Source organism: Panicum hallii, chromosome 1 (assembly GCF_002211085.1).
Source record: "Panicum hallii strain FIL2 chromosome 1, PHallii_v3.1, whole genome shotgun sequence".
In the NCBI taxonomy this organism is placed as follows: Eukaryota; Viridiplantae; Streptophyta; class Magnoliopsida; order Poales; family Poaceae; genus Panicum; species Panicum hallii.
This window is the reverse complement of record NC_038042.1, coordinates 1,606,519-1,619,730: the sequence shown is the minus strand read 5'-3', so window position 1 is coordinate 1,619,730 and position 13,212 is coordinate 1,606,519. Positions and strand designations below refer to the sequence as shown.

Sequence of the window (13,212 nt, the reverse complement as noted above, 5' to 3'; positions counted from 1 at the left end):
TTTTACTACCTCGTCTCTTCTTCTTTATCTTTCCTTCAAAAATTCATGTTTATTTTGTTTTTTTACATGAAAAGGTTGGAAAGGAATTGTGGTACGAGAGTATATTAAGTGTTTGGGAGAGGGAGAGACTGAGAGGTTTGGAATTGAGGACAGGGGCGCATCCAAGAGAGCTAGGGGCTCAAACCCCCTACCTTCCTAAGATTAATGGATACTTTTTTAAATCCACTCTATTTTTAGAAAAAGGGAATGAAGAAGAAGAAGGGAGAGGAGGAAGAAAAAAGGAAAATGAGCTCTCTCTTCACTTTCTGGCTGGATTCATCACTGTGATCAAAGTACCAAGCTTTCAAAGGGGATGGTAATTATTGCTTAAAGGAATGAGCGGACTTGCAAGTGCATCGAGAATATGATGAGCTAGATTATTGTGGCTCTTGATGGGTGATTAGTGGTTCAGTGGGCCAGGGGTAAGTAGTGGTTGGGTTTAAGATTGGTATTGTTTTCTTGAGTGGGAACCGTTGCATCGAAAACCAACTGTCCTCATAAAAACATACATTGGATGAATATTGTTCCCCTTTTAGTGGTTCATTCAACTTAAATGAAGCGAGTTTGGGGTTTCTGGTGCTCTTGGCCTTCAGGTCCAGTTTACAAGTATTTTTTATGTTGTGGTGGTCAAATTATGTTGAAGACAACTTGATCCATACATATCACTATATGAGAAATATTACAAGAATTTGATATCAAAATAAATTCGATTTGCATTGGCATTGCTGTGGTAAGAGTTTTTTTTTCCGAAACATAGTGCAGACATGTGAGGCTCGAGGACCATTTTCCCCCAAGAATAGAAAAACAAGGGATCAAGAACAATTTAAAATAAGCCCACATATAAAACTCGAATTTATTCCCCAAATTATGCCACTGCACAAAGGACTTTCAGTCTTTCACCATGCAACAGTGCAAGTCAATTATTGATCCTCTCTACATGTATCCCACGCACATATCTAGACGTGCTTTACTACTATTAGTCAACCAAGAACATAGGCATGCTTCAACACTGAGACACTCGCATTTTTTTTTTGACACTCATATATTTGATCGATACATGATCGGATGCTATCATGTATTACGGTAAGTGATGAAGTAGCTAGTGGCGACTTCATCGCCGATTGTATAGATAGGTGGCCGAGATGATCGAGTTATGAATCGAGCTAGTTGGCGATGGGGATGAGGCGGCCGTAGGCCTTGCGTTCGTTGTCCTTGGGCACGGTGACGGTGAGCACGCCGTTCTCGAGCGTGGCGTGGACGGTGTCGGTGTTGGCGTTGGGCGGCAGCCGTACGGTGCGCACGAAGCGCTCGGAGCTCCGCTCGACGCGGTGCCACCGGTCGCCCTTGTCCTCGGCGGCGCGCTGCCGCTGCCCGCTGATCTTGAGCACCTTCTCCTCCTCCACCTCCACCTTCACCTCGTCGCGGCGCACCCCGGGGAGGTCCGCCATGAACACGTGCGCCGTCGGCGTCTCCTTCCAGTCCATGCTCGCCGTCGCGAACGGCGGCAGGCCCAGCGCCGGCGCCGCGAACGCCGTCAGAGAGATGGCATCCACGAACGGCTCCAGGATGTCGATGCTCACCGGCTCGACGACCTCCGCGCCGCCGCCGGTGCGCGCGCCGCCCTGCTTCTGGCTCTGCTGCTTGCGTCCCAGCATGCTGGTGATCATCGACATGCCGGCCGTCTGCCTTGCCTCTCGCTGAGGACTCTGTGTGTGTGTTGGTCCTCAGCCCTCACTTGGTGGTGGTTAGGATACTGGCTGCTTGGCTTAGATCGTTTGTGCGCTCACTTACTTCTTGATGACGCTGAGCTAGCTGCTATCCCTTGTCCCATTTATAGGCGAGGCGAGCAAAGGAATACTTGTCTAGTGACCTGATTTGGTGTATATGCCATCATGCACATATGCATACATGATCTTCTAGGAGCTTGTATGCCTCTTGTGTGATGACGATGAGAGATTCGCGCGAAAGTCTTATCTTCCGACCCCTTCTTGAAACCATCATTGATTGAGTGTTGGTTGTTTGAAATATCCAAGGTTTACTTGCCAAATCAATTTATAATAGACTCTATCTCTATCTTTACTATTTCTAAAGTAAGCAATGATTTCTTGGTCCGTCAATCGGAATCCTAATCAAAACTCGGACAAATTAATTGGAATTCTAATCGGAACCCCGATAAATCAATCGGAATCCCAATCGAAACCCGAACAATCAACAATGTCTCGTGCGGTCACGGCACGATACGTACACGGAGTGAAAAAGCATAAAGTTGTTAGTCTCGTATAGGTTAAAGTAAAATTTATATTACGCGTAGCAAAGCACGTGCACCATGATGGTGAGATCCTAAGATTATGACCATGCTAGTAAATAGTAATAGAGTAGTAGCCTTGCCCAGATTGTTTAGGTACTATCTCGATGAAACCGTTTTGAACATCCCCACAATCAGGCGCGTGTAGAAAAATTGTCTCGTGCTTTTTTTTTGCTTGTTTTCCCCTCAAAAACAGTACAAATCTCATTTTTACTTGTTGATGTACAGGTGGGAATAATTCGTATTTAATAGAGGAGATTTGTGCACTTTTTGTTGAGTAGCCCCTAGGATAATTTATATCCCTTCATCTACAAAACTTATGGTCTTATTGCATACCTGCTGGCCCCACTTATGTATATGCATAAACCATACATGCAATTTCCATGTTTTTTACGCCCTTATATAAATTTTCCCCAGCCGAATACTCAAGCGTAGGACACTGTATGCGAATTTGATTTCCCCGAGAAGATACGAGTGTTTGCCTGTTGGGAATACGGGCAGGGATTCGTTATTCGATTGCTACATGCACTGAGATGCCAATATCCAGAGATGCCACATGCTTCACTTCTTTTTCTTTTTCCCCTGTGCGAGGACATAAGCATAGCGTACTCCTCCCAGAAGCGAATAAAATCGCGCACCAGACACAGACCAGATCACAAACGAAGATGGGATCACGCAATGCAGTCGTGCCTGCTGCTTTTGATCCACGCTCCAGAAACCTTCAGCCAACTGGAGCTAATCAGGATCGTAGGGGCAGGAGAAAAACTCATTGATAGGATGGGCCTGTGTCAGCCCACTCTCATGGTCTTGCAACGAGCTGAGTAAAATACAGCAATTGGTAACACTGAAACAGCAGGGTAAAACTGAAAGGCATTAGATTTCTCAGGTCTCATAATTCAAGCACAGATAAATGGAGTACACATGTCCGTTACCAAACATGAAATGCTGTTGAGAATCTGAGCATTGGTTAGAGATCTAATGGCCTAACCTGGCAGAGCAGCGACAATTTCCCCTATGCGCTTCATTATTATATAACGAGACACATTCTGTCCTGGGCGAGTAATTCAGTCCGAGTAATAATCTTCATATTCCAAAAAAGAACACAGTATACACCGTTGCCTAGAAAAAAAGAAGCAGAGATCCTTACACCATCAGCTGTGCAATGTCCTTGCGGAAGACGCCCTCCATAAGGCCCTTCCTCTTCGCGGTGACTGATGGGAACGGGGAGTAGGAGATGCGCCTGCACTGGCTGCTCGCGCTGATTCTGTTGGGCTGTGCCATTGTGGGCAGGACAGGGAAGGACTTGGGTCGAATGTTCAGGCGTGAGAACAGCATCTTTCCGCTGGAGTCGTGGGGTGAAGTTTTAGAGGCAGTCTTCTGAGATCCCGTGCTCCTGCCTGTGCTTGAAAGATGCTTGAATTGCTCTGAGCTGCCATTTGGTGGGTCTGGAAGACGGGGGCGAATCTCTGCTGATGGCTTCATGCGATCAAGCCAGCGCAGGATCGCATTTCCGAGGTTTCGACCAACCTCTATGTCCCTCTGCTGAATGTTCTTGTGCACTGACACTGCAACATTGAACACATCTCGTGTACGCCTGCAGAACACAGAGGGGAGAAGGGCATCAATCTTGATAGGATGTAAAAAATGATGTAAGCTTTGATTGGTCATATAGAATGCATTGAAATCATAAAGCAAATTTGTTGAGTGTTTAATTGGGTAATTTGTCTCCAGGATCCCCCGTAGGGTGCGTTTGGCAACTGAATAGGAAGAGGCATAGGAATTAGCAGTGGGAGTTGATGGAGGGAATTCACTTGGGAGTTTATTTTTAGTCCCAATCCCTTGTTTGATTCGTGGAGGGAATTAGAGGAGGAAGTTGGAGAGGGAATTCATATCCTCTGTTTGGTATGTGGGTTTTGACGTGGGAAATTATATCATAAGTCATGATGAACGGTTAAGGTCATTTGTTTTCATCTTAAAGCAGAATTCCCTCCCAATTCCCACCCCTCCCCATGGGAAGAGATCAGTGGGAATTGAGTCTCTAAACTCCCTTTCCCCATCCCCAGTGAACTCCCCATCCCACGAAACAAACAAGAGAAATTTAGTCTCATACCTTTGAATTCCTATTCCTTTCACCAATGACCCCCAACCAAACGAGCCGTATAAGGGAATAAAAGGGGAAAAGAGGGGGTCTGAATGGTGGTCTCTCTCTCAGAGCTGCCAATCTGAATTTGTTAATCCTTAGTCCTTACAAAGGTCAGTATGACTGGATTCACAGTTTCACACAAAAGATAGAAGGACTCCACCCGATTTAAATGCAAGGTTCATACTGGTATCTACAATCCAGCAGTTTCAGACATTGCACAAGTGTTTAAAAAAATCCAGAAGATGAATGAAGACCAAGCTGAGGCACAGTTTATCAAATGAGACTATTAGCAGTGCAATAATCAACAAAATGCACAAGCTTCAATATTAAGCATCTAAAATACAGTCTCAGCAGATTCAGGAACAAGTAGCTGGATCAAGTAAAGATGAAACGTCAAAAGTAACAATGTACCAGCACTGTCCAATACTTATATGTGCTCAGCATCTCCAAATGGGAGGAAACCGTGCCTATTCTCATGTCTAAGGCATACAGCTACTACTATGCGTTTATATGAATATACCTCAGTAATAGAATACAGCACCATAGCATGGATGAATGAAAATGCAAAGATACAACAGATAATGTGCGGCACAGAGACGAAAGCATCTTATATATTGAAACACAAGGGGAGGTGAATGGGACATGGTACAGGGACGCTTTCAGCAATTCCTTGCTGAAACAAGAAGTAGGTACCGTTTGCTAGGCATAGCCGATGATGACTTGGACGGGATCAAAATGTAATGCGACAAATCGTGTCACCTATGAAGGTATGTAAAAAGTAAAGGATGCAGCTTGAGCAACTGTCCCTACCCTCGCAATACCCCGCATTGACGCCGCTACTGAGGCGTGCAGCGCCACAATCAATCAGCAAACCGCGGGTCGGTCCAATCCACCCCTCCCCGGAGCTAGAATGCTGGTGCCAAGACTACTGAATCAATTGATTGATGCGAGGGATCGATTAATCCACGCCTCGGTTATTCTATTTTGCCTCGGATCGAGGGCATCTCAAGTCTCAACGAGAATCAAATCGAACGCATGTCCTCGTGGCACGGCGTGGCGAATTGGGGGAGGCGGGGTGGAGACGGGGGGAAACGAAATACTCTCACCTGTAGACGAAGTTCCTGATCCTGGGGCGGTTGGGCGGGATGAGGCGGCGCTGGATGCGGAGCGCGAGGCGGTAGGTGCGCTTGAGGCCGAGGAAGTAGGCGGTGATCGCCGTGAGCTCCCACAGCACCATCCCGGACCTCCTCGGCGCCTGCTCTTCTGATCCTCCTCCTCGCTGGGCGGGGCGGCGCGGCGGAGCAGCCCCACCGCCGAGGACAGCGGCGGCCGGCGGCTGAGGGGGTGGAGGGGGGGAGGTTTAAGGCGGCGATGGAATTTGGGGTAACGGGAGGATCTACTTCTAGGATCTCCTCGGCAAGAAAAGGGAAAGATGCCGTGGCGTGTCCGTGTGTGCGTGCGTCCTCCAGTCCCCCTCAGACCTCAGTGCTCGTGTCTTTCTTGCAAGAGGGGTTTGCGGTTGTTGTGTTGGAGAAGGGGGAGAACGGGAGGGGTTTGCGGTTGTTGCGGTCGCCGATGCCTTGCTGCGTTCCGCTCGCTCATCACATCACCTGCTACGTCAGCACAGGTTTGCAGTTGAGCCAAGGTAAACCTTGCTGGGCTTGCTGCAGAAAATTTTGATTTTGAAACAGATAAATGAAAGGAAACCACGAGGTCAAATGAGCTTGGTGCCAAGTTCCCCTGGCTAGTTTCTAAGTTTTCAGAAGTTATTTTCAACGCCGATTTTTTTTTAGATTACCCAACGCTGACCCCAAGAGGCCCAGCCTTTCTGCCTTGTTGGGCCGGATTCTTGCTAGATACTGTTTGTGGCCTAACCAGGCCGACCTCCCGCGCGGCGCTCGCAAGATTTCGCTCGGAAGCCTGTCCTCTCCGCCCGCGTTAGCGTGTCTGTCTGCTCGGCACCAGAGTTCCGCGTGATCGTAGGAACCCATCGATGAACACCAACAGGATCGGACTGCCAATTCCCCATTTGCTTAACGGACCTGATCGATGCCATGTCTCGCGCGCACTACAACCACCCATCACCATCGCTGACTACTTACTCCCTACATGTCTGCCGCTCGCTTCTTGGCGGCGGCGGCGAGGTCCGCGGCGGCCCTGGAAGCCGCTGCTGCTCTGGCCGCGGCCGCGGCCGCCGCGCGGCCGGCGGCGGTGCCCCTGCTGGAGCGGCGCGGGCCCCGGCGCCGCAGCGCGAACCGGAGGTGCCCGCTGTCCTTGAACCGCCGCCGCTCCGACTCCACGACGTCGCACTCCGGGAGCGCGGCGGGGTAGCGCAGCGTGTCGTAGCAGTAGGAGTAGACCATGTTCTGCTCCCGGAACCGACGCATGGCCTGCTGCTTCTCCACCGTCATGACGGCCACGTCCGACGCGCGCAGGGCCTCCTCGTCGGCGGCGCAGGAGGCCTGCCGCCCGCCGCCGGCCACCATCCGGATGGGGTCGGCGCGGCAGCCGAGGAGCGCCAGGTCTGTGAAGGAGGCGACGAAGGGCCCGTACCGGTAGTTGACGCGGTACCGGCCGCCCGAGGTGGCCCAGGTGGAGGCGTCCCAGACGGTGGCGTACAGCGACATGGGCTTGGAGGGGAAGTCGCCGCCCATGGCGGCCGAGCGCCGGACCTCGCGCACCGGGACGTCGTCCACGTAGAAGGCCACCGCGGCGGCGGTCCACAGGATGGAGTAGCGGTGGAACTCGGTGGTGGGGTCGAAGGGGAGCACGTAGCGCTCCTCGCGCCCGCGGCTCACGCTGCCGTTGCCGTACACGTTGGTCTGCACCCGCCATGGCTTGCCCCGGATGTTGCCCAGGAACTCGAAGTCCAGCTCGTCGTGCCGCTTCTCGAACACGTCGCCGTTGGACGTCTGCACACCAGCATCATCGATCATGTCGTCATCGATTGTTGTAGTAAGAAATAATAACATTTATATATATAGATAGGAGCGGGGCAGAGGAGGAGGACGCACGTAGAAGGCGACGACGACGCCGGCGGTGTAGTCGGAGGGGAGCTTGATGGACGCGCTGAAGAAGCCGTGCTGGTACATGGACGACGAGATGAAACCAGACCCTGCGCGGCAGCCACCTCTCAATCGATGGATAGATGAATCGACCGATCCACTCTCCATGCCGCGAGAACAATTAAAATTAAGGCAAGAATTAATCGGCAAATCAAATCAATTCAATTCACCGGTGGAGCGGTCGAGCAGGAGGCTGACGGTGCGGCCGTCGGCGGAGCGGAGGATGTTGTCCTGCCCGAACAGCGGCGCGTACCCCTCCTCGAACACCATCGCCGTCACGTTGATCGCCGGGAGCCCAGACACGGCCGCGGCCGCCGCCGCGAGGACGAGCAGCGCCGTCGCCACCACGGCTCCGGCGGCCATATGCTGCTAGCTCGCCGCCGGCCGGCCGCCTCCGATTCAGAGCCGGGGAATAGCAATCGATGCCGGGAGGGGAGGACAACGTCGATCCAAATTAAGCCGAGGCGCGGCGCCTCGCCTCGTCTGGGAATAAAATTATTCGGGACGATCAACCGCCGATCGCTTGCCTTATTTTGAGGTGGTGATTGAGAGCTCGAGATAGAGACTAGTAGAAATGGCCGCCGCGTCGCGTGCGCGCGCGCGAGCTATATATGGGAAGGAGACCCCTCCATGACCCTGCGAGGAAAATGGAAAAGACCGCGCGCTAAGCAGGCTGGCGTGTTATCCATAAAAAGATATCGACGCATTAGGGCATCAGTAGTCTTATATATAACAGTACCGGTCTTAGGAGGGATCGTAACGGCGAAAAGATAAAGATCCGGCCTCAAATTAAAGATCGAGCCATAAGCAATAAAAAATCAGCAAAGGATGATGATGGGACGAGGACGCGCCCATGCTCCAGCTTGGCATGCAATCGCCAGGGTATTGAGAGATAGGAAATTATTTTTTATTCAGAGCGAGATCCATATCTTAAGGCTGATCGGTCTTATACACAAGGGCAGGCGATCATACGCTGGATGGGACGCAGCTTAAGATGAATATTTTCGAGAGATCGGATCAATAAATAAATCGTGAGCTTAGTTTGTTCAAGAATTTTCTTTCAGTTATATAATTATTTGTGATTTGACTCTTGGATGTTTGGACAATCAATTAAATTTGACTTTCTTTCAATAATGAATTCTGTTACAAATTTGTCCCCGGTTGTAGTCTCTTTTGGTAAGTTTCTTCCTCAAATCAGAAGTATAAAGTTGGTTGCTGCTGCTTTTGAATCAGCACGAATGGTATCATTATTTTATCTGGCCAACTTATCTTATCTACAATAATAATAAGAGGATCTGAAAACAAAATAGTAGTGATGTTTTACCATTATCAGAAGCAGCAGTTAACCAGTTGAGGAAGGAAATATTTTATTTTATTTTTAGACCATAGTACTACCAAGGGCGAAACTACGTTGTGGCTAGGGTGTGCCGATGCATCCATAGAAAAATATAAAAATAGTGATAAAATCTATTTTTGCACCATATATGCACCTCTCACAATTTAGCTCGACGCACCCATGAAGTAAACACACTTCCTTCGATTTGCTCTAGCACTACCATTACTCTTGTGAAGAGCAGAGAAAGCTCTTGGACGGCTCCTTCGTATGCTATTTCTATCCATTCTAGCAATTCTAATAAAAGCTATAATTTTCATATTTTTCTATATCATCGTCCATTTGTATTTCCAACTCCAATCAAAGTCGCCACCAATCCTTATAAAAAAAAAGTCGCCAACAAAAAAAATAAGAAAAAAACCACCGGCCTTCCTCCTCCTCACTCTTCGTTCACTGCAGGCTCCGGCCTCTCTAATCCGGTCCTGCTGTGCCAATTGCGAAACTAATCATAAACCCCGCTTCAATCCACCGGATTAAACCCTAGCCACCGGCGGCTCCGTCTCCGCGCCTCCCACCCATGCCGCTCTGCCACTCCCCCACCTCCGCCGCCGTCGCCACGGCGGCATCTCCCATCGCCGCCCGCAGCGGGGGACTCCTTCGCAGCTCGCGCCCAGCCCCCGTCGTCGTGGTGAGCTCCGGTTTCCCCCACCCACCTCTTCCGCCGCTCGTATCCCCTGGTTCCCTTTTGCTTTGTTTCGTGCTCATGTACTGTGGTAGTACTCACTCGCCCCCCCATGGCTACCCGTGATCTGTAGTCGGCGTTGGGAGCTCAGGAATCGACTTGCTCGCATCATCTCCGTGTTTTTAGCTTTCGATTTTTGGGAGCTTGCTTGGAATCATGCTTAGTTGTGCTTTAGATTCTGTTACATCATAGAGTATCCATCCTGCATCTGCGGGCAAGAGGAAGCTGCTGGTAGTAATCAGGTTGAATCTGCACACTTATGCTTGCTTCAGCTAAAACCGGTCTCCATACATGCAGAGATGTAAAAAGGTTGATTCTCTGAGGGCAATCAATGGATCACCACCATGCATTCCAGTGTCCGACAGGTCACTATTGACTCCTGTAAACTTGCCGGTTTTCCGGGATCCAAGCATGAGAAACGACACAAGGCTGCGCATCTTCTCAGGCACAGCCAATCCTTCCCTTTCCCAGGTCAGTTGAATCTAGCATGAAGAAATTTTCTCTTGTATTTATTCTAGTCCTGCTTTGAATTTGTCACAGACAACCAATTAAACTGTATTGACCACCTTAGAGCATCCAATTAAACTGTACTCATTTTGAGTTTGGAAAATGGACTACTAATATAGAAGGCGAATTGAAATGAAGGGTAACTGTACCTGTGGGCATAGCCACTGGCCCACTTCTGAATGAAGAGTAACAAATAGTGGTTCATTATCAACATGTCCATCTCTTACCAAATGAATTGTCTCTTTTATGCCTAATTTCTTTATGGTGTCCTATGAACAGGAGATAGCAAGCTACTTGGGTCTAGAACTTGGGAAGATTAACATAAAAAGGTTTGCGGATGGTGAAATATATGTCCAATTGCAAGAAAGTGTGCGGGGCTGTGATGTTTTCCTTGTGCAACCAACGTGCCCTCCAGCAAATGAGAATCTCATGGAACTTCTGATCATGATCGATGCCTGTAGGAGAGCATCTGCTAAGAATATTACTGCAGTCATCCCTTATTTTGGTTATGCAAGGGCTGACAGGAAGGTAATGTAGATTTATTATAGTTTTTTAAGTTGTTTAATGGTTTTGAGTTTGTTCTTCTTTTTGAATGGGAAAAAGATCCCTTATCACATGCTTGTCTTTAACCATGAAAGGTGCATAAGCAAACTTTTCGAAATCTAATATTTAGACTGTTTCACCTGTGGGTGTTTTTTTAATATCCATATAAACGAGATTAATTGAAGTCAATGCTCAATGGCATTACAGATTCTATTATTCCCTTTGATTCTAACATCCTAGTATCTACAAAATCAAAAGCCCTCACTGGACCTAACAAAAGAATTTATCTCCTGGCCATTTTTCATTCTAACTGAAGCACTTTTCCTTTTATCCCAGTCTCAAGGCCGGGAATCTATAGCTGCAAAGCTTGTAGCTAATATGATTACAGAAGCTGGTGCGAACCGTGTCCTTGTTTGTGATCTTCATTCCAGTCAGGCAATGGGATACTTCGACATCCCAGTAGATCATGTTTATGGCCAGGTACGTCCTGAAGCATGCTGCTTAAATCTATCAATGCCTTTAAAACTTATGTGTGATGGCATTAATTCTTCTTACAATTGTTCTCAATTTTGCCTGTTTGAATTGTCTAGCCTGTTATTCTTGATTATCTCGCCAGCAAGACAATATGTTCAAATGACTTGGTGGTTGTATCTCCTGATGTTGGAGGTGTTGCCAGGGCACGTGCTTTTGCCAAAAAGCTTTCAGATGCACCTCTAGCTATTGTAGATAAAAGAAGGCATGGACACAATGTTGCTGAGGCAAGTATTATTGTACTATATTATTTGTTTAAACAGTGTAGCAGGCTGAATGGATGTATTTAGAAGAAAATGTCAACTTCTTAACTCAAATATTAGGTTCGCCTTACTAACTGTAATATTACGAGCAGCTGATTAGGGTGTACAGAAGAAAATCTTCACTTGCCCTTTTCCCTAGTAACATAGTACTCTGAATATATTACTTCCTATTGAATCCCAAGACTTATAATGCATTTGAAGATGTGCCTATCTTACCACAATTTCTTTTATCTCAGTTCTGTCAAAATGAGCAAGTACATCATATCATGTGCATTTATTACAGGTAATGAATCTTATTGGAGATGTTAGAGGAAAAGTGGCTGTTATGATGGACGATATGATTGACACAGCAGGTACGTTCTCCCTTGGACACAATTTTTAGATTGGACATTTCCGTGCCCCTCATAAAAGGCAGTTAGGCCATGAGTTTACGCCTTCTTCTTAACAGCCCAGCTAGGTTGAGGGCCTTGTGAGTTGTGCAACATTCCTGCCACTAGACAAGAAAATTATACATCACATTGCGTACTAAACTAGTTACCCTCTCTGAGATACTTTGCTTCGGGATATCAGTATCCTGATGGAGTTATCAAACATAAATAGGAACTATTGCCAAAGGAGCTGAGCTACTGCATCAGGAAGGAGCTCGAGAAGTATATGCTTGCTGTACACATGCTGTTTTTAGGTATGCTTTAATTCTTCAAGCTAACTGAAGTCATATTCTGTTTATCTCCTGTGCCATACAATGTAGCTTGCTGGATTTTTCTGCAACTATATTTATATGTTACCTTTTCAGCCCACCTGCCATTGAAAGGTTATCAAGTGGTTTGTTTCAAGAAGTAATCATCACAAACACTATCCCTCTTAAGGAGGAGAAGACTTTTCCGCAGCTGACCATTCTTTCAGTTGCTAACCTCTTAGGTGAAACAATCTGGCGTGTTCATGATGATTGTTCAGTAAGTTCTAACTTTGGACTCATAAAAAATTACTACTCTTCTATATGCCCTAGTCGGTGGTTGCAATTGGTTCTTCGCATCATTTTGCAACCTCATGATACTATTCCTCAGAAGCAACTGCAATTTTCTTTTCCGGTGTAACTTTTTCATATAAATTGCGAAATCTATCCAGGTTGGTCATGAGCCATACTCCAGCTTGGATATTGACTAATGCTTAAGGCTTATTACTCATGCCGCGCCCTTCATGCCTAGGTGAGAATGGAAGCAAACAGCTGTTTCTCTACAAGCTATACTAGGCATATTTGATTCCATTGTGAGCCAACATTATCTCATCAGTTGTACAATTTTCATCTGTGATATGTACGCCATTGCTCAACAATTGTTTTTCCTGTGCAGGAATAGTTGTGGCAGCTCACAACCTTTTTATCTTCTTTTTTTGGGGGGCCTCAGTTTTTTTTTTTTTGGTGTGTGTGTAATAAGTGGCCCTATGTTATGTGGGATTCTGTCAGCAAAGAAGCAAAGAACCTCAACCATGTTTTTGAATGACAGTACATAAGTTGGAATTTTGGATTGTAGATTTGTAGTGCAGTGTTTCAGCTATCGTCAATGCACGTACATATGGCTCCCTGCCATCCCAGTTTTCAGTTGCTTTTGATTTCGCCCCACATGCGTTGCTCTATTTGGTCACTATTTGGTTTGTATGACGATGCATCATGCATCTTCTGAAGCCACCGCTTATGAGAACATGCTTGTAGAAAGTAGTAGCATTCTGGTAAGTCCTCCACTTA

The 13,212-nt window shown here is 47.4% G+C and overlaps 4 protein-coding genes across 13 annotated transcripts; 1 reads left to right on the top strand and 3 right to left on the bottom strand.

Annotated features, from left to right (window-relative positions):
* Positions 1 to 868: 868 nt before the first annotated feature.
* Positions 869 to 1,852, bottom strand: LOC112891851 (18.9 kDa heat shock protein-like). The gene has a single exon (XM_025958840.1). The coding sequence runs from the start codon at positions 1,710 to 1,712 to the stop codon at positions 1,203 to 1,205; it is 510 nt and encodes a 169-aa protein (XP_025814625.1). The 5' UTR covers positions 1,713 to 1,852; the 3' UTR covers positions 869 to 1,202.
* Positions 1,853 to 2,723: 871 nt separating this feature from the next.
* LOC112891794 lies at positions 2,724 to 6,002 on the bottom strand. 10 transcript variants are annotated; one of them, XM_025958755.1, is made up of 4 exons: positions 5,594 to 6,002; positions 3,492 to 3,938; positions 3,333 to 3,395; positions 2,724 to 3,063 (listed from the first exon to the last, which is right to left on the bottom strand). In XM_025958755.1, the coding sequence occupies exons 1-4, from the start codon at positions 5,722 to 5,724 to the stop codon at positions 2,853 to 2,855; spliced, it is 852 nt and encodes a 283-aa protein (XP_025814540.1). In that variant the 5' UTR covers positions 5,725 to 6,002; the 3' UTR covers positions 2,724 to 2,852. The 10 variants fall into 10 exon arrangements, with proteins under 10 accessions (XP_025814540.1, XP_025814549.1, XP_025814590.1 ...); XM_025958772.1 differs by having other exon boundaries at positions 3,056 to 3,188; positions 5,594 to 6,000; XM_025958814.1 differs by having other exon boundaries at positions 3,056 to 3,188; positions 3,333 to 3,390; positions 5,594 to 5,997.
* Positions 6,003 to 6,508: 506 nt separating this feature from the next.
* Positions 6,509 to 8,170, bottom strand: LOC112891783 (probable xyloglucan endotransglucosylase/hydrolase protein 30). Its single transcript, XM_025958746.1, has 3 exons — positions 7,723 to 8,170; positions 7,502 to 7,602; positions 6,509 to 7,399 (listed from the first exon to the last, which is right to left on the bottom strand). Exons 1-3 carry the CDS (start codon positions 7,913 to 7,915, stop codon positions 6,593 to 6,595), a joined length of 1,101 nt encoding a protein of 366 aa, XP_025814531.1. The 5' UTR covers positions 7,916 to 8,170; the 3' UTR covers positions 6,509 to 6,592.
* Positions 8,171 to 9,306: 1,136 nt separating this feature from the next.
* On the top strand, positions 9,307 to 13,068 carry LOC112891774 (ribose-phosphate pyrophosphokinase 1, chloroplastic). The gene is made up of 10 exons (XM_025958734.1): positions 9,307 to 9,573; positions 9,925 to 10,098; positions 10,414 to 10,662; positions 11,014 to 11,157; positions 11,268 to 11,435; positions 11,755 to 11,824; positions 12,072 to 12,153; positions 12,265 to 12,424; positions 12,597 to 12,676; positions 12,821 to 13,068. The coding sequence occupies exons 1-9, from the start codon at positions 9,463 to 9,465 to the stop codon at positions 12,633 to 12,635; spliced, it is 1,197 nt and encodes a 398-aa protein (XP_025814519.1). The 5' UTR covers positions 9,307 to 9,462; the 3' UTR covers positions 12,636 to 12,676; positions 12,821 to 13,068.
* Positions 13,069 to 13,212: the final 144 nt, after the last annotated feature.